Genomic DNA, 21,030 nt, shown 5'->3' with positions numbered 1-21,030 from the left:
TCCTAACTGGCTTTCAGTATTTTATTTTTCAAGGTGCCATTCAGTGTTTCTACTTTCCCACTGCTGTGTAGGTGATATGGAGTATGTAAACCCAAATCCGCTCCCACTAATGTTCATAGTTCCTTAGTCAGAGCAGCAGTGAACGCAGGTACTTGGTCACTCTCAATTACCTCTGGGACCCCATATCTGCAGACTACTTCAGTCATCAGTCTCTTAACAGTCACTCTGGCTATCATGTTGGTTACTGGATAGGCTTCGGGCCATCCTGAGAACATGTCAGTCACTACCAGTACATACTCGCACTTCCCTACTTTTGGCATTCGAATGTGGTCAATCTGAATTCTCTGGAAGGGATAAAGTGGTTTAGCCAAATGTTTCTGAGTAACTTTCTGAGGTGGTGCTGGATTGCATGTTGCACACACAAGGCAGGACTTGCAATATTTTTGGGTGACAGTAGAAATCCCAGGTGCCATGTAGGTCTTCCAAATCAGGTCATTCATCCGATTCTTGCCTCTGTGGGTGATACCGTGTGCCCATTCTGTCACTGAAGGGTACAGATTACGGGGTAGACCTTTGTGTTCACCCTCCAGACTCCATCTTCATCTTTTTTTAGTTCCTCCTTCTTGCCATGACTTCTTTTCATCATCTGATGTCTTGTCTTGATGTAGATGGATAATCCTCATAAGAGAGGCTTTAGTCCCTTCTTCAGTGTCTTGTGACACGTACATCGCTGCTTTCTCTTTCCTAAATGGATCCACAGCATAGGTTTTTTCTGTTTTGTCAGCAAAGAAGTTCCCCCTTGCTTCTGGAGAATCCAATCTCCCGTGAGCTTTGATCTTGATCACTGCAACCTCTGAAGGTATATTCAGAGCGACCACAAGTTCTTGTATGATAGCAGCATGTTTTACAGGAGTTCCACTGGACGTTAGGTATCCTCTGGCTGCCCAGATACTGCCGAAGTCATGAGCCACTCCAAAAGCGTATCTTGAATCCGTGTAGATGTTGACCACCTTCTCCGTCGCTTCCTGACAAGCCAACGTCAAAGCTTTAAGTTCCGCTTCTTGTGCAGACATGTGCGGTGGTAGCGATCCAGCTGAGATGACCTGGTCATGTGTAACCACGGCATACCCCGTATGGAATCTTCCAGTTTCATCTGCAAATCTGGAACCATCAGTGAAGAACGTCAGGTCAGCATGTGGGAGTGGGTCTTCAGACACGTTTTTCTTGGAGGCTGCTTCTTCCTGCATTTGTTCGAGACAGTCATGATCCTCTGAGTGTGTAGAGGCATCCTCTCCGAGAGCATCAGTATCATCCACATCCCCCCTGGAAAGAGGAAGCAGCGTGGACAGTTTGAAGATGCTGCAGCGGACAAGAGTGACATTATCCGGAACCAAGAGTCAACATTGGAGTCTCATATGATGCTGCACCAACAGATGTTTAGGTTCCAACAATAGCAATTATGTCGTGTGGAGCCATTAAGAGAACTGGATGTCCTCAGATGATATCAGAAGTTTTGTCCAGAAGCATATGTGCAGCATGAACAGCTCTGAGGCAAGTCGGGGAAGCTTGAGACACAGAGTCCAGGCGGGCAGAGTAGTAGCCGATTGGTCTTGTTCTTCCCCCATGTTTTTGTGCTAGGACTCCGAAAGCATGTCCTGCTACTTCATTGACAAACAAGTAAAAAGGTAGTTGATAATTTGGGATTCCAAGAGCTGGTGCAGACTGTATGGCCTGTTTAAGAGCTTAGAAAGCTTCCACGGATTTGGTACATAGTGGAAACGCTGACGTCTTGAGGTCATCGTACAATGGCTGCATCAGCTTTGAGGCATCTGGAAACCTTTGGCAACAATAATAATTGATAGGTCAGCCAACTCATCCGAGGCCCTTGTCTTAGGTTCTTGGCAGAACTCAACACCAGAGTCCCATGTCTCGTCATGCTCCTGTAGAAAGGCATCGGCTGTTTTTCTGGATCTAGAACTTGGTTCAACAGAGTAGCAGCTTGCTGGGGTGTAAACTTGACGTAGAGGGTGGGCTCCTCAGACATGAGCATTGGCACTGTTGGCGGTGGCACCTGAAGCGGGAGTAGAGATGGCACCGGGAGTGCAGATGTAGTCCCTTGTGTATGAGGAGCCGGAGGAGGTAACAGTCCTGGAATGAGGGGCTCTATTTGGGCAGCTCCAGTATCATAGTATGGGCTCCAGGTGACGCAGGCAGTCTTGAAAGCTTTAACAGTCCTGTCCTCATTAATGCGAGTTATTGCTGCACGAAGTTGTTGAGCACTAACGTCTGGATGAATAGGGTCATAAGTAGGGGTCACAGCATGTATGATCATTCTACATGGAAGATTGCCAGCTTTAGTCACCGCTATGTCCCCAACAGCTATCTGACCACCTGACTCAACAATGATATGACTGTCAGCTTGAATAGTCGCCCCTCCTGCTTCCACTATAGCTCTAGCTACACCTCCATTGTGCTCTAACCGAGAATTGGCAGCATTAACAATAGCGTCTGTCTCCATTGTTGTTATATCACCCTTTCCCACCACTAACAAGGGTCCCTCAGGAAGTTCCTTTTCAAAAATAGGTTGCCAACATTCCCTCCCCTTTGTGCTTCCTGTGCTATTGGTATCCCCCTCCCAGATTGAGCCCCCCCTTGATGCAGTCGCCACCGTCCCATACAGGTGTGCGCTTGGCTGCGAGACAGCCTGTGAGGTACTGGGCATAGGGTTATGTAGGCTGCGTGAGAGTGCTGTTGTGGAAGCATTGGGAGGAGAGGCCGCTGCTTGGAGCATCTCATGTGGGTGTGCGGCTAAATTGGCAGTGGAAGTGACAGTAGAAAGGGTAGGTGCTGGGGACGATCCAGGTGGGAGGACTGCTGGATTCACAACAGGAGTGATAGAGGAAAGGGTTGGTGCCCCATTGGAAACAACAGAGATAGGAAACATGGGTAAAGCCTGTTCACTTCCCGAAGGAATATAGTATTGGCCGTTAGTGGTCATTACTGGGTAACAAGGATTTGGTGATGTGGCGTGTAACCTTAATCTGAGATGTTCACCACCAGGAGCAGCACATTCGCCATCCACAACATGGCTGCCGTCAGAATTAACACCTTTTCCATCCACAAGATGGCTGCCGTCAGAATTGTATTTACCACCACCAAGATGGCCACCATCAGCATTATATTTACCACCACTAAAATGGCCGCCATTACATTTAGCACCTGGCTCTGGGCCACCATTTTGGCTGCTATCACATTTAACACATTGGCCATTAACAAAATGGCCACCATTACATTTACCACATGGCTCTGAGCCACCATTTTGGCTGCTATCACATTTAACACATTGGCCATTAACAAAATGGCGACCATTACATTTACCACATGGCTCTGAGCCACCATTTTGGCTGCTATCACATTTAACACATTGGCCATTAACAAAATGGCAACCATTACATTTACCACATGGCTCTGAGCCACCATTTTGGCTGCTATCACATTTAACACATTGGCGATTAACAAAATGGCGACCATTACATTTACCACATGGCTCTGAGCCACCATTTTGGCTGCTATCACATTTAACACATTGGCCATTAACAAAATGGCGACCATTACATTTACCACATGGCTCTGAGCCACCATTTTGGCTGCTATCACATTTAACACATTGGCGATTAACAAAATGGCGACCATTACATTTACCACATGGCTCTGAGCCACCATTTTGGCTGCTATCACATTTAACACATTGGCCATTAACAAAATGGCGACCATTACATTTACCACATGGCTCTGAGCCACCATTTTGGCTGCTATCACATTTAACACATTGGCCATTAACAAAATGGCGACCATTACATTTACCACATGGCTCTGAGCCACCATTATACGGTGATGGCCGCTCACAGGATATATTTTTGTAATACACAACTCAAAACTCTATTCTTTCTATTCCTTTTCTTTTCTACCCAATTTCCAATTTTTCCTTTTTTTTTTTTTTTTATTTTTTTTTTTTATTTTTTTTTTTTTAAATACAGACTTTCAGAGACTCTTTCTCCTGCTCTAGCAATAGACAACAATCCATTATCTTCTAGGATACCTTTTCTTTCTTTCAAGACAATCTTCCACTCCAGGGGCTGTAACCATCCCCCCTTCTGGCATTCCACACAATTTCCACTAATTTGCATGAGTCTAACTTGCCATCTGAATTTGGCTTAGTGCCCATACGGCAGAACTGCATTAATTTCTTCATCTTTCTATAGATATACAGTATATATATCTATCTATCAAGATAACAAACACCAAACAAACAATAAGACGGGGGAGATGACTCAAACCTGAGATTCTAAAAGGGAACTGAGTCTGCAGTACTCAGCTCCTATGCCTTCTTGTCACGTGGTCCCTGTCTGACTTCCGTGCTCCGTACTTTACAAACCAATTATTCCCTACTTTGTCAAATTGCTCCCTAACTTACCGGTCCCCGTGCAGAGTCAACTCACTCGATGTCACGGGGCAAAAAAAGAAAAACTATAAATTTAATTGGCCCAAACTGAGCCAACTCGCTCCAAGTTTCAATGAGCCGCTACACAATTTATTATGCCCGAACTGAGCCAATTCGCTCCAAGATTTACCGGGTCCCCCTAGGCCGAGTCAATCACTCAAGGTCCTAGTCTTACTTGTACAGAACTGAAAATCTTATCACAGGCGACAACCGTATACCACAGACAAAAATTATTTTTCTACACTTGCTTGCTTTCCTTCTCTATAAAAAAACCTGCTTATCCCGTTCTCCACATGCTTTTCTTTCTGTAAACACTTGCTCATTCTTTCCTAGAATCCTGCTATTCCTGTTCCAAACACAATGACTACCAGTCATACCCCTCTGTAAAAACCAGTTTTTCTTGTTTTATCACTTGCCTCTAGCCCTCTGTAAACACTAACCTGCTTTGACTGTCCTTACACAATATTTCTCTTCTTTACTACCAATCATCTCCCCTCTTCACAACATGTAACAGGCAGTAGGCAACTAAAACGTGACGGTTCTTGCAATTAAATGACCAGCAGCGGAGATACCCTTTCTGCCGTCTTACAGATACCAAGAAAACCGGGCACGGTCAGGCAATCTGCACAGGATACCCCGAAGGACACAGGTAAAGACTACAGATTATAAAAATCAGCAGACTTACCGTGTTCTGTTAAGGAGTTGATCAGTCTCCAGGTTCGGGGTACTCAGTGCATCCAGCCGTTCCAGTCGCCGGTTCTACAGGGTTCAGGGCTCTTCCTCTGCTGGCCCCACGTTGGGCGCCAAATATTAGGGTTGAACAATTAATATAAATGTTCAATTCTCTAGTTGCCTACTCCTGGCCTAATGGATATTGATCATGTGCACTAAAGAAATACACCAGACACAGTCAGCTGTAACTCTCCTTGATCAAAGTGTGGCTCAGCTCCAAGAAGGGCCTTTATTAGTGAAAACACAATGTTATATATCTCCTGTAAGGGGGCTCGGTTAGCTCTAAAATGGGAGTGATCGGATGTATTCCATTGGTTAGTGGGTTGGGCATGAGCAAGTCTATGGGCGGATCCATGAGGTCATCTAGGTGGGTTGGTCCGTGAGGTCATCAGAGTGGGCGTCGCTGTGGGTGGATCCATGAGGTCATCAAAGTGGGCGTCATCTTGGATACCAGACCGCATGGTCTGCTGAGACAGGAAATGGTGGCCATCTTCAGTGTCTTCATTGTTCATCTTGGATACCAGACCGCATGGCTCTGGTATAGGAGATGGCAGCCATCTTAAGTGTCTTACTTTGTCTGAGGAAAACTTATGTAAGGTTAAACAATACATGTTATAGGTTGCTTCCCACAATTACCTTATGTGTTGAGGTTAATTAAGTATTTGATCTTATGGCTCTCCTCAACACAGCATACTGCCAAAGCAACACTCGAGTGGTTTAAGGGGAAACATGTAAATGTTTTGGAGTGGCCTAATCAAAGCCCAGACCTTAATCCAATTGAGAATCTTTGGTTTGATTTAAAGATTACTGTTCACCAGAGTAAACCATCTATCCTGAACGTGCTGGAGCAGTTTTGCCTTGAGGAATGGGCAAAAATCCCAGTGGCAAAATGTGGAAAACTCAGAGACTTATTTAAAGTGACTTGCGGTTGTAATTGCTGCAAAAAGAGGCTCTACAAAGTACTGACTTTAGAGGGGTGAAGTTTTGAAGTATTTTGTCCTAGGGGGCGTGTCCTAGCTGGCCATGTGAGCGGACGCAGGGAAGAGCGCTCCCGCTGCTAAAGGGCAAATATCCTGTGCAAACGCTGATTACCGGTCTTTTTTGCCACACACCGGTTAGCTGAAGGTCGGGGGAGCAAAACGGCGCTGAGCGGTGGATCCGGTATCCGAGGCAATGACCAGACGGCGGCAGAAGGACGCAGGTGCTGGCGATGCAGGAGCCAGCCAAGATGGCGCCGAGGTCAGAGAAGACGCTGACAGGGAGAACGCCGTATGTCAATGGCGTATGGAGGTGGCGGCGAAGCTTCAGCAGTATGCCAGAGTGGAAGCTGCGGAGGAGGCAGAGCAAGGAACTGGAGCTGGAGCTGATAAGGAGGAGGAGGATACAGTCCTGGCTGCAAAGCATGAGGTACAGAGGGGGAAGGAGAGAGGCAGCATGGTGGGGGCAGGAGGGGGACCTGAAGGTTTAATGCAGAAAGAGGAGCCGACCCTCAGAGACGTTGTTGTGCTGATATCCTCGTGCCAGCAATCCTTGAGTTCCCTGGCCCTGCAGATGCAGGAGGTAAAAGGGGACACAGCACAAATTAATGCAGCCCTGCAAAAGATGGACAGACTTATGGGAGCGGTGGAGGAGAGGCTGAGCACGGCAGAAGACCACATAGTTAAACTGCAAAAAGCTGAGAAAAAGTTTGCCTCAAGCAATATCAGAACTCGCTACCAAAAATGAGGATCTGGAAAATAGATCCAGAAGGAATAATATACGTATAGTGGGGCTGCCTGAAAAGATTGAGGGGAGGAACCCCACAGAGTTTGTTGAAAGTTGGCTGCTGGAGAAAATCGGGGGCACAGTGCTGACAAAAGTATTTGCTGTTGAAAGAGCTCATAGGGTCCCGCCGCAGCTGCCTGCCCTAGGAGCGAATCCCCGTACCATGCTTGCCAAAATACTGAACTACATGGACAGAGACATTATCCTCAGAAAGGCTAGAGAAATGGAGGATCTGACGGCTGGAGGTCAAAAGATTGCCATCTATCCGGATTATTCTGCTGCAGTTCAGAAACAACAGGTGAAGTTCACTGGGGTTAAGAGACGACTGAGGGAACTAGGAGTGCAATACTTTGTTGTTCCCCGCAAAGCTGAGACTGGTGGCTTTTGATAAGACCCACTTTTTCCTGACACCAGAGGACGCTACCCAGTGGATTGATACTAATGCGAAAAAAACTTAAGGGAAAGAGCGATTGACATCTCGGCGAGATCCGGACGAGAGTTGTTTCTCTGTTGCTGGAGGAGGGATTTGCGTTTAATGGCACATTGGTTAAAGGGTTAAGCAGCTGTTGAGGGCTCGGCTGTGCCATATTGAGTGATTGACCGGAGGGGATAGTAACTATTAATAAGTATGGGGGAGGTGGGTTATGCCGGGTACTGCAAATTGGTTTGGTAATTTCTCGACATGTTTATTTAAGTTGGAAAAAACAAAAATTGTGGGAAACTTGGATTGTTACGCAGCGGGAGGTGCATGGAGAGTAAGGGAGAGTGTTCGCAATGGGCGGTGGATCCCCACTCTTGATGAGGGGAAGAATGTGTTGTATTGGGTGGGTTAGGGGGGCAAGTTGGGAGTTAGTAGGGGTGGGGGGGTGGGAGGGATTAGACAGCTCAGACTTGGAAAAGTGGATACTATGAAGGATGATGAGCCGTATGATGGGGACCGCATTAAAATATTGAGTCAGAATGTAAGAGGCCTAGCGGATAAAACTCGGCGGCCGGCAAGTCTGCAGTATGTTCGAGAACAGAGGGTCTCAATGATATGCCTGCTGGAGACACATTTGGTGCGGGAAAAGGTGGATGTATTGAACAGGCGCTGGATACAGAGGGCATACCATTCTACCTTCTCTACGTACTCTTGGGGTGTGTCGGTGTTGGTGCCTGTGGGAGTGCAGTATGAAGAGGTGATGGTACAGGAGGATGTGGATGGTCAGTATGTGGTGCTGCAATGCAAAATAAATGGAGTGTCAATGTGTATAGCGGCGATGTATATTCCGCCCCCATACTCAAGTAAGAAAATTAGAGAGGTGCTGGAGAGGGTGGACCGCTGGGGCCCAATACCATTTCTAATTATTGGGGATCTTAATAATATATGTGATGACTTTTGGGATAAAAATAAAAACTCCCAGAATAGGACAGTGGGACACATTACTACGTTTGGGACTTATATTCATGAAGTGGGTATGACTGATCTGTGGAGAGTTAGGCATGTTGGGGAAAGGGGGTACTCATGGTACTCTATCCAGAATTGATTTGGCACTGGGCAACCGCCTGTTGGACACGATGGTAGGGGATGTGAGATATTTGCCTAGGGCCCTCTCGGACCATAGTCCAATTGAGGTGGAGTTTCGGCCGATGGGGACAAGGGCCGTGAACAGGAGAGAGTGGAAGATTCACCCTAACTGGCTGCACAGTATAGATCTAGATAAGATAAAACATGAGTTGGTGGAATTTTTTGAGCTGAATGATGGGAGTGTAGATGCTCTTACTGTATGGGAAGCCGTGAAGGCGTATTTAAGAGGGCTGTTATTTAGAGACATTAGTAGATGTAAGCGGAAGTTGAGAGAGGCAGAGAAGGCAGCGATTGACGGGTTGAGGGCAGCGGAGGATGAGATGGTGACACTTGGTACTCCGGAAGCTGGGAAGAGATTAAAGGCAGCTCAAAGTCATCTGGAAGAAATTTTGCTGGGTAAAGCTGAAAGGAAGTGGGAATTCATGAAGTTGGCTTATTATCAGGAGGGTGAAACTGTAGGTCACATGCTGTCGCTGGTGGCTTCTGCACAGAGAAGTACTTCGTTTGTCCATTCTCTGGTTTCCGGAAGTGGTACGATTGTCTCTGAGACTCCAGAGATTTTGGAGTTTTTTTGCGGATTTTTACGAGGACCTATATTCCTCTCGGGTGGATGGGACGGTGGAAGACACAGTGGCGTTCCTTGAGGGACTGGAGCTCCCGAGGTTGAGTGACGCAGATAGAGAGGGCTTGGAGGCTCCTATCACGGAGGAGGAACTGGGTCGGGCATTACAGTCTATGGCTAATGGGAAGGCGCCTGAAGTAAATGGGTTTCCTGCTGAGATTTATAAACACATGGGGGAGGTGCTAATTCCCAGATTAAAGGCGGACCTGGAGGAGGCTAAGAGTAGGGGGTGTCTGCCTACATCCATGAGAGGCCATAATAGCGGTGATTACTAAGGAGGGGAAAAACCTGGGGCAACCTGAGTCATATCTGCCGATCTCCTTGCTCACTATAGATGTCAAGCTTCTGGCCAAGGTGTTGGCGATGAGACAGACGAGTGTAATCTCTGGCCTGGTGCACCCAGACCTATCTGGCTTTATGCCTGATAGATCCACGGCGGTCAACCTACGGAGGCTATTTATGAATCTGCAGCTTAGGTCTGATAACTGTGGCCAGAGAATTATTGCATCTTTAGACGCCCATAACGCGTTCGACAGTGTGGAATGGAGATATCTCTGGCAGGTGTTGCAATATATGGGGTTTGGCTCGCGGTTTGTGTCCTGGATTCGGCTGCTGTATTCGCAGCCGATGGCCAGAGTCCGGGTGAATGGGGAGTTATCACGGACTATACAATTAGCTAGAGGGACAAGGCAGGGGTGTCCGCTCTCTCCTCTTTTGTTTGCTCTGGCCGTGGAGCCATTGGCTGCTAAACTTCGACAGTCTGACGAGGTGTCTGGGTTTAAATATGGGATGATTGAAGAGAGGGTGGCGTTGTATGCGGACGATATTCTACTGTTTCTAGCTGACCCGGTTGCTTCCTTGGGGGGGCTATTGGGATTATTGAAAGGTTTGGCTCACTGTCAGGACTGACAATAAACTGGAGTAAGTCTATTTTGTTTAAAGTGGACGACGTAGGGGAGGAGGGGAGTGAGCTGCTGGAGGATGGGCGACTGAAGGTGGTAAGTCAATTTAAATATCTTGGGATATGGGTATCTATGCCGGTTACGGATTACATACATAGGAATCTGACTCCGATCTTAGGTGTTCTTAAGGCAAAAGTGGATGCTTGGGTTAAGCTGCATTTATCTGTGGTCGGCAGGGTGAATCTTATCAAAATGATTTTGATGCCGAAGATTCTGTATGTTCTTCATAATGCGCCAGTTTGGATACCGCACAGGAAATTTCGGCAGATTAACTCCCTGTTTAGGAATTTGGTATGGGGGAGACGTCTCCAGTCTGATACGTGGATGTTACTTAAGCAACCCAAGGAACGTGGGGGCTTGGCATTGCCTAGACCTGAAGTATATTTTCTTGCAGCCCAGAGTCAGCACTTAAAGGGCTGGGCGCATGAAGGGTTGTCCGGGGCGGTACAGCAATTAATGGAAAAGGTGACAAAAAGAAGGCCAGCAGTACAATGTCTGGAGGATGGCTCCCTGGGGGCTTTGGGGAAATCTTATCCGACTATGTTATTGATATGTATGCTCTGGGGTAGACTAAAACATATACGTGGGATTACGGGGCTGACCAGATTCTCCCCGCTATGGCATAATAATAATTTAAAGGAGTTTGTGGCAATGGGGGTACTACCAGAATGGCAGGCCAAGGGGATTCAATATGTCTATCAGATAATTGAGCAGGGAGAGTTGAAATCCTTTTCCCAATTGCAGCTGGAATTTGATCTCGGGCCTGCGGGGGAATATCAATATTTGCGGATGAGACACGCATTTGGAGCTCAGAATAGGGACGGAGGCATCAGAATTCAAAGGGATATAGTGTTAGAGTATGTGTGTGGTGAAGGGACTACTGGGGCGGTTATTTCCACTCTTTATAAAGACTTGCTGCACACTTTCCTGTTAAGGTTTCCAATACTGGCGATGGGATCTGGGCCCATGGAGAATGAAACTTGGGAGTCGGTGCTGGAGTGGGTGCCACGGCTGTCTCTGAGCGAACCGTATAGGCTGTCACAGCTCTATATAATACACAGAGTTTACAAATCTCCGAAGGTGTTATATAAGGCAGGCTTGCGTGATGATTCTGAGTGCCCGAGGTGTAAATCTACAGATGCTGATATATTTCATATGATGTGGACGTGTCCGAGACTGGCTGCTTTTTGGTTGGTAGTTTTCAGTCGTGTGGAAGGAGCATACAGATGCACGGTGCCAAGGGACCCGATGGTGTGCTTGTTGGGGTGCGTGGATGAGATTGGAGTGGATAACAACCTGAAGACCGCTATTGCCAGATTGCTGTATATGGCCTGGAAGGTAATAGCGCGAAATTGGATTAAGGACGAGCCGCCTTCAAGAAGAGAATTCCTCCAATATGTGAAGCAGGGCCTGAAACTGGAAAAGGGTTTTTTATCAGAAAAGAGGGAAAATTGAAATGTTGAATTAATTGTGTTCTCCGTGGCTTGCCATGGGATAGGTTTGTTATAGAGACCGGGTGAATCAAGACCCTGAATTGGTGAAAACATAACACGTGACCTATGGTCCTAACTGAGGGGATAGTCATCCTATAGATTTGAGTGTGGTGCTATTAAATAAAGTGGGCTGTCTTATTGGGGGGGGGGGGGGCAGGATAAGTTGGGATTACGGGGGTTCGTTTTGGGGGAAAACTTTGTACTGAAAACAAGAATGTAACATGTTAATTGTAATGTTATTCTTAATAAAAATTTATTCAAGTTAAAAAAGGACAAAATACTTTTTTTTTGTTTGCTTCACAATAAAAAGAAAACCAAATGTTCACAGTTGTACGCTTGTTCTGATGCAAACCCTGAGAAAAGCAGTGATATTCCAGGTTGTAACGTAGCAAAACACAAAAAATGCCAAGGGGGAGAATACTTTTGCAAGCCACTGGACATTTTTAAGAGCTGTGATTTTGAAACTGTTACTCCAATTAACATGGGAATACCATCAAATTAAAGCGGAGAGTTTTCATTTCAAGATAATTTATATTTTCATATAACTGTATATTGAATGCATTGTTAAACGGCCTAATTGAGAAAACTTGTCACTGTCCAAATGTGTGTGCATTAACACACTTGTTAATGATTTAAAAAGTATCTTTAGAGAATATATAAAAGGTCAAGTCACCTCCCACTCATCCTTTTTCCAAATTTTAAATCCCAAAATATAAAAAAAAAGTTTGCATTATTGTCCGAAGTAACAAAATGTAATAATGTGTATTCCTTGCTATGAATACTGAAATGAGAGAAATAAAAAAAAAAAAAAAATAATAAAAATAATTTGCAGAATTGCTCTTTCTGATCACTTCACTTTCACAAAATTGCATAGTAAGGAAAAAAAAAGTCCTCTGGCTCCCAGTGTGGTAAAGCTGCACTGATACAGCTGTATTTTCCTATTCCATCCCATTTGGAATGTAATTTTGTTTTTCTGTTTTTATTAAATGTAATGGTAAAATGATTGATGTAATTTAAAACTACAACTTGCCCCTAATAAAAAAAAAAAAAAAAAAGAAAAAAAAGAAAAAACAAATGGCTGTTTCATGGAATAATATAAAGTTATGGTTCTTGGTGGACAAAAATGGGCACATCTCCAAGGGGGGGGAGAAAAACATTAAAAACAAAATGTATATTTCCCATAAAATATAAGTGAGGGTTGGAAGAGAATTTGCTACCTTCAATTTATATCTTTTACCCCATTTATCTTATTTGAACTTCTTGAATTTACATCTTTATACATTATTAATTTTATTATTAAAGCCACTTTTTCCCCTGGATTTGTTCTGTAGACGAAAGAAGCATGCGATTCACAGCAGTGATACCACCTCCTCCTCAGACGAAGAACGGTTTGAAAGGAGAAAGTCCAAGAGTATGGCCAAAGCGAGGAATAGGTACTCTGCTTATATTCATGCTTCAGCTGCGTTCTGTACAAATGTGGTTTAGACAGGAATAAATAATGGATTTCACCTTCTGCGTAAAGACTATGGACAACTTTTGACATGAAAAAAAATTATTTTTAACCATGTTAATGCAATTTTATTACCTTTTAAAGGTGTCTCTTCCTCTAATCTAGGATGGATGTGAGTTCTGTCTTTTCATGTAATATAGGCTGGATGTGAGGTGTGGCTGTCTCAGTAATATAGGCTGGATGTGAGCTCTGTGTGTCTCTCTCCGTAATATAGGCTGGATGTGAGGTGTGGCTGTCTCAGTAATATAGGCTGGATGTGAGCTCTGTGTGTCTCTCTCCGTAATATAGGCTGGATGTGAGGTGTGGCTGTCTCAGTAATATAGGCTGGATGTGAGCTCTGTGTGTCTCTCGCAGTAATATAGGCTGGATGAGAGGTCTGTGTGTCTCTCCCAGTCAGGCTGGATGGGAGGTCTGGGTGTCTGTCAATATAGGCTGGATGGAAGGTCTGGCTGTGTCTCCCAGTCAGATGGGCCGGATGAGAGGTCTGGCGGTCTCTCCCAGTCTGATGGGCTGGATGGAAGGTCTGGCGGTCTCTCCCAGTCAGTCTGGATGAGAGGTCTGGCTGTCTCCCAGTCAGATGGGCTGTATGAGAGGTCTGGCGGTCTCTCCCAGTCAGATGGTCTGGATGAGAGGTCTAGCGGTCTCTCCCAGTCTGATGGGCTGGATGGAAGGTCTGACGGTCTCTCCCAGTCAGTCTGGATGAGAGGTCTGGCGGTCTCTTCCAGTCAGATGGGCTGGACGGAAGGTCTGGCGGTCTCTCCCAGTCAGTCTGGATGAGAGGTCTGGCGGTCTCTCCCAGTCAGATGGGCCGGATGGGAGGTGTGGCTGTCTCTCCCAGTCACATGGGCCGGATGGGAGGTGTGGCTGTCTGTTCCAGTCAGATGGATCGGATGGGAGGTGTGGCGGTCTCTCCCAGTCAGATGGATCAGATGGGAAGTGTGGCTGTCTCTCCCAGTCAGATGGATCAGATGGGAAGTGTGGCTGTCTCTCCCAGTCAGATGGGCTGGATGGGAGGTATGGCTGTCTCTCCCAGTCAGATGGGCTAGATGGGAGGTGTGGCTGTCTCTTCCAGTCAGATGGGCCGGATGGAAGGTCTGGCGGTCTCTCCCAGTCAGTCTGGATGAGAGGTCTGGCGGTCTCTCCCAGTCAGATGGGCTGGATGGAAGGTCTGGCGGTCTCTCCCAGTCAGTCTGGATGAGAGGTCTGGCTGTCTCCCAGTCAGATGGGCTGTATGAGAGGTCTGGCGGTCTCTCCCAGTCAGATGGTCTGGATGAGAGGTCTAGCGGTCTCTCCCAGTCTGATGGGCTGGATGGAAGGTCTGACGGTCTCTCCCAGTCAGTCTGGATGAGAGGTCTGGCGGTCTCTTCCAGTCAGATGGGCTGGATGGAAGGTCTGGCGGTCTCTCCCAGTCAGTCTGGATGAGAGGTCTGGCGGTCTCTCCCAGTCAGTCTGGATGAGAGGTCTGGCGGTCTCTCCCAGTCAGATGGGCCAGATGGGAGGTGTGGCTGTCTCTCCCAGTCACATGGGCCGGATGGGAGGTGTGGCTGTCTCTCCCAGTCACATGGGCCGGATGGGAGGTGTGGCTGTCTCTCCCAGTCACATGGGCCGGATGGGAGGTGTGGCTGTCTCTCCCAGTCAGATGGGAGGTATGGGTGTCTCTCCCAGTCAGATGGATCGGATGGGAGGTGTAGCTGTCTCTCCCACTCAGATGGGCCGGATGGGAGGTGTGGGTGTCTCTTCCAGTCAGGTGGGCCGGATGGGAGGTGTGGGTGTCTCTTCCATTTAGATGGGCCGGATGGGAGGTGTGGGTGTCTCTCCCAGTCAGATGGGCCGGATGGGAGGTGTGGGTGTCTCTCCCAGTCAGATGGGCCGGATGGGAGGTGTGGCTGTCTCTCCCAGTCAGATGGGCCGGATGGGAGGTGTGGCTGTCTCTCCCAGTCAGATGGGCCGGATGGGAGGTGTGGGTGTCTCTCCCAGTCAGATGGGCCGGATGGGAGGTGTGGGTGTCTCTTCCAGTCAGATGGGAGGTGTGGGTGTCTCTCCCAGTCAGATGGGCCGGATGGGAGGTCTGTTTGCTGGGTGTTTGTCTTCATTAGCTCCCATTTCAGCACAGCTTCTATCCTGCACTGATTTCCTCTTCTTGTGCTTTCCTCCTTCTCTGTTGCTTGATTTCTATGCACAGGAAGGCTGTGACTGAACATGCTGAATCTCCTCTCTACACAAAAGATGTGCACAATTCACTCCCGTCTCCTATCTGAAACACTAAGAGAAGGGGAAACGTAGAATCCTTCAGAGAGTGGAGCAGGGTTCCTGACCATTTTGTAACATTTTTGCAGATCATTCAGATAGTTAATGGACTTGCATTGCTTCCTAATTGCAAAGTTATGTTAGAAAAAAGCTTAGTGCAAAGAGGTGCATAACTTTTACCGTAAGTTGGGGGCTAAATGTTACAAAATATTAGAAATCTTCATTACTCTAATACCTAATGTATCTCTGCGCCTTCCCAGAGACTGGAGACCCCTGCTGTATTTTTGTAATATTAATATGTATTATAATACTAGCTGTACTACCCGGCTTCGCCCGGGTTAATGACTGCTGTTAGCAAAATAGAATGTGTTAACAAAAATTTATTCTGCACACAAAAACCACAAAACCAATAGATAGAAATGTAATTATTAAAAGGCAAAAACTAAGCTAATAAAAGAATTTCACAACATATATTAGCTTTGTTATACTGAGAATGTCTTTGTTGCCTATATTAACCAATCAGAGCTCAGGTTAATTAACTGTAGCAAAATAGAAGCTGAGCTGTGATTGGTTGCTATTGGCAGCCTGATAAATCCCCAGCCAACAGGAAGCCCTCCCCCCTGGCAGTATATATTAGCTCACACATACACATAATAGACTGGTCATGTGACTGACAGCTGCCGTATTTCCTATATGGTACATTTGTTGCTCTTGTAGTTTGTCTGCTTATTAATCAGATTTTTATTTTTGAAGGACAATACCAGACTTGTGTGTGTTTTAGGGCGAGTTTCATGTGTCAAGTTGTGTGTGTTGAGTTGCGTGTAGCGACTTTTGTGAGATGAGTTTTGTGTGGTGACATGCGTGTAGCAACATATTTTGTGTGTCGAGTTGCATGTGACAGGTTAGTGTAGCAAGTTGTGTGCAGCAAGATTTGTGCATGGCGAGTTTTGCGCGTGGCGAGTTTTGCGCGTGGCGAGTTTTATGTGTGGTGCCTTTTGAGTATGTGCAAGCTTTGTGTGAGGCAACTTTTGCATGTGGTGCAACTTTTGTACATGTGGCAATTTTTCTGTGTGTGCAAGTTTTGCATGAGGTGAGTTTTCCATGAGGTGAGTTTTGCACGTGTGGCGAGTTTTGCGTGAGCCTAGTTTTGCGTGAGCCTAGTTTTGCATATGGCGAGTTTTGCATGTAGCGAGTTTTGCACGTTGCGAGTTTTGAGTGGTGACTTTTGTGTTTCGACTTTTATGTGGCGAGGTTGGTGTGTGTGTGGTGAAATGTGTGCTGAGGGTGGTATATGTGTTCGAGCACGTGGTAGTGTGTGGCACATTTTGTGTTTGTGTTCATATCCCCGTGTGTGGTGAGTATCCCATGTCGGGGCCCCACCTTAGCAACTGTACAGTATATACTCTTTGGCGCCATCGCTCTCATTCGTTAAGTCCCCCTTGTTCACATCTGGCAGCTGTTAATTTGCCTCCAACACTTTTCCCTTCACTTTTTCCCCATTATGTAGATAGGGGCAAAATTGTTTGGTGAATTTGAAAGCGCGGGGTTAAAATTTCACCTCACAACATAGCCTATGACGCTCTCGGGGTCCAGACGTGTGACTGTGCAAAATTTTGTGGCTGTAGCTGCGACAGTGCACATACATACACACATTCAGCTTTATATATTAGATATACCTGTATGTAATCTCCTGTATATAGTATATACCTGTGTGTCATCTCACCTATATATAGTATATATCTGTGTGTCATCTCCTCCTGTATATACTATATACCTGTAGGTAATCTGCTCCTGTATATAGTATATACCTGTGTGTCATCTCACCTATATATAGTATATATCTGTGTGTCATCTCCTCCTGTATATACTATATACCTGTAGGTAATCTGCTCCTGTATATAGTATATACCTGTGTGTCATCTCACCTATATATAGTATATATCTGTGTGTCATCTCCTCCTGTATATACTATATACCTGTAGGTAATCTGCTCCTGTATATAGTATATACCTGTGTGTCATCTCCTCCTGTATATAGTATATATCTGTGTGTCATCTCCTCCTGTATATACTATATACCTGTAGGTAATCTGCTCCTGTATATAGTATATACCTGTGTGTTATCTCACCTATATATAGTATATATCTGTGTGTCATCTCCTCCTGTATATACTATATACCTGTAGGTAATCTGCTCCTGTATATAGTATATACCTGTGTGTCATCTCCTCCTGTATATAGTATATATCTGTGTGTCATCTCCTCCTGTATATACTATATACCTGTAGGTAATCTGCTCCTGTATATAGTATATACCTGTATGTCATCTCCTCCTGTATGTAGTATGTACCTGTATGTCATCTCCTCCTCTATATACTATATACCTGTAGGTAATCTGCTCCTGTGTATAGTATATACCTGTAAGTCATCTCTCCTGTATATAGTATATGCCTGTGTGTCATCTCCCCTGTATATAGTATATACCTGTGTGTCATCTCTCCTGTATATAGTATATACCTGTGTCATCTCTCCTGTATATAGTATATATCTGTGTGTCATCTCCTCCTGTATATAGTATATACCTGTGTGTCATCTCCCCTGTATATAGTATATCTCTGTGTGTCATCTCCTCCTGTATTAGCCCTCGTTCACACGTTATTTGGTCAGTATTTTTACCTCAGTATTTGTAAGCTAATTGGCAGCCTGATAAATCCCCAGCCAACAGTAAGCCCACCCCCTGGCAGTATATATTAGCTCACACATACACATAATAGACTGGTCATGTGACTGACAGCTGTGTCAAGTTGTGTGTGTTGAGTTGCGTGTGGCGACATGCATGTAGCGGCTTTTGTGAGATGAGTTGTGTGGCGACATGCGTGTAGCAACTTTTTGTGTGTCGAGTTGCATGTGACAGGTTAGTGTAGCAAGTTGTGTGCAGCAAGTTTTGCGCATGGCGAGTTTTGCGCGTGGCGAGTTTTATGTGTGGTGCCTTTTGAGTATGTGCAAGTTTTGTGTGAGGCAACTTTTGCATGTGTTGCAACTTTTGTACATGTGGCAATTTTTCCGCGTGTGCAAGTTTTGCGTGTGGCGAGTTTTCCATGAGGTGAGTTTTGCACGTGTGGCGAGTTTTGCATGTGGAGAGTTTTGCGCGTGGCGAGTTTTGAGCGGCGACTTTTGTGTTTCGACTTTTATGTGGCGAGGTTGGTGTGTGTGTGGTGAAATGTGCGCTGAGGGTGGTATATGTGTTCGAGCACGTGGTAGTGTGTGGCGCATTTTGTGTGTGTGTTCATATCCCCGTGGTGGTGTGGTGATTATCCCATGTCGGGGCCCCACCTTAGCAACTGTACAGTATATACTCTTTGGCGCCATCGCTCTCATTCGTTAAGTCCCCCTTGTTCACATCTGGCAGCTGTTAATTTGCCAATCCCGGACATACATACATACATACACACATTCAGCTTTATATATTAGATTATTTTCTTTTCATGACAGGTGTTTACCCATGAACCTCCGACCCGAGGATCTAGCCAGCGGCATCTTACGAGAACGGGTAAAAGTTGGTGCCAGTTTGGCGGATGTGGACCCAATGAGCCTAGATCGATCGGTGAGTGTTAATAGCTCGGTGGAATGTCCAAATTTTCACTTGTGCCACAAATGTCTGTTTTGTCGCCCAAGGAAGCAAAATAAATTAGTACAAGAGAATAGTAGTAATTTTTGTGGCGGGTCGAAATGATAACGTTTAAATTGATTCTGTTCAATATTTAACATAAATCCCTTTACGACCTTGAGATTTCTCTCTTTTTGCGTTCGTTTTTTCGCTCCCCTTCTTCCCAGAGCTATAACTTTTTTTTTTTTATTTTTCAGTCAATATGGCCGTGTGAGGGATTTTTTTTTTGTGGAGCGAGTTGTACTTTTGAATGACACCATTTAATTTGACCTTATAGTGTACGGGAAAATTGGAAAAAAAATCCACGTGTGGCGAAATTCCAGAACAAAAAGGGCAATTCCACAATTTTATTTCATTTTTTTTTTTTCACCACATTCACTAAATGCTAAAAGTAACTCGTCATTGTGATTCTCCAGGTCATTACGAGTTCACAGATACCAAATTTGTTGTCCAAGTTCGTTATTTAAATAATGTAAAAAAAAATTCCAAAATTTATAGAAAAAAAAATTGTGCCATTTTTAAGACCCCCAGTGTCTCCATTTTTTGTGATCTGGGTCTGGGTGAGGGCTTATTTTTTGTGCCCCGAGATGACTTTTTTATTGATACAATTTTGGGGTAGATTACTATGTTTTGATCGCCGGTTATTGCACTTTATTGCGATGTGCAATGAGCGAAAAAATTGAATCCTGGCATTTTAATTTTTTTTTTCCTCTTCACGCCATTTACTGATTGGATTAATTCTTTTTATATTTTCATAGATTGAACTTTTCTGAACGCGGCGATACCAATTTTTTTTTTTTATTTTGTATGGGGCAAAACGGGGGGATATAAACTTTATTTTTTTTTTACTTTATTAATGGATCTACAGCGTATTTTGTGCGTTTTTACACCTGCAGATTCCTATAAAGGAACAGGTGTAAAACGCTGCGGAATCCGCACAAAGAATTAACATGCTGCGGAAAATATAACGCAGAGTTTTCACGCTTTTTTTTTTCGCACCATGGGCACAGCGGATTTGGTTTTCCATAGGTTTACATGGTACTGTAAACTGGATTGAAAACTGCTGCGAATCCGCAGCGTCAAAAACGCTGCAGATCCACGGGCAAATCCGCAACGTGTGCCCATAGCCTAAGACTTGAAGCTGCTTCAGCACTGCTTTGAGTAGCAGAAATGCTCATCTTCTATGAATGCCGCCCACAGGGTAACACTCCTAGCAGATGAGCAATGACAACCACAGAGGTCGGCGCCCCGGGATCATGTGACACGGGCACTGATGGGCGGTATTAGTGACGCTCTTCCGACATAATGTTAAATACTGCTGTCAGATATTGACAGCGGCATTGAACATGTTAACCACCCGCGACTGTTAGGTGCATATGACGAGAGATGGTCTGATCAGCTATGTGCCTGAAAACATGCCGGCTCCGCACCGCAGCCCGCACCAGACAAGTGGAGGTGACCTATGGCGTATCTATAAGTCACAGGTCGTAAAGGGGTTAATTGATTATTTTGATTTATATTAATTTTACTGCCACATAGTATGATGGCCTCCATGGTCTCCTAACACTCTGACCCCCCCCATATATTCCTCCTACAAGTGATTGAAAAAACAAACACTTCTCCCCTCGCCCCCGTTCCCCCGGTGTGCTGCTCCGCTCTTTGCTGCGCACACCAGGGCTCCACAGCAGGTGCCATCTAATGATGGAAGAAGGAGCTGACTGTTCCCTCCTCCACCTTTGTATTAGCCAGTATCTGCATCCCGAAGATAACGGTAAAATTGAATCTTAGGACGGAGGTGTGGAGGGTGGCCTGCGGGTCACTGCTTCTCGCCCTTTTACTGTCCATTGTCCCTGTGCTGTATAAGAAAAGCCAAAGGGCCGTAGTTTGCCCAGGTCTGTAATGTAGTGACTGATGGGACGATACGTGACTTGTGAGCGGTGTTTTCCGCTTCGGTCTCCTCAGACAT

At 45.6% G+C, this 21,030-nt stretch overlaps 1 protein-coding gene across 4 annotated transcripts in view; it reads left to right on the top strand.

Annotated features, from left to right (window-relative positions):
* Nucleotides 1–21,030, top strand: part of ATAD2B (ATPase family AAA domain containing 2B) — a 138,498-nt gene that overhangs the window by 46,632 nt on the left and 70,836 nt on the right. For all 4 annotated transcript variants that reach the window (XM_077291498.1, XM_077291497.1, XM_077291496.1 and 1 more), the window contains 2 exons: nucleotides 12,973–13,074; nucleotides 18,890–19,001. In XM_077291498.1, the coding sequence (XP_077147613.1) occupies nucleotides 12,973–13,074; nucleotides 18,890–19,001 (214 nt within the window). The remainder of the gene's footprint in view (nucleotides 1–12,972; nucleotides 13,075–18,889; nucleotides 19,002–21,030) is intronic.

This window comes from Ranitomeya variabilis, chromosome 2 (genome assembly GCF_051348905.1).
Source record: "Ranitomeya variabilis isolate aRanVar5 chromosome 2, aRanVar5.hap1, whole genome shotgun sequence".
NCBI lineage: Eukaryota > Metazoa > Chordata > Amphibia > Anura > Dendrobatidae > Ranitomeya > Ranitomeya variabilis.
The sequence above is the reverse complement of the archived record's forward strand: the minus strand, read 5'-3'. Positions and strand labels throughout refer to the sequence as shown.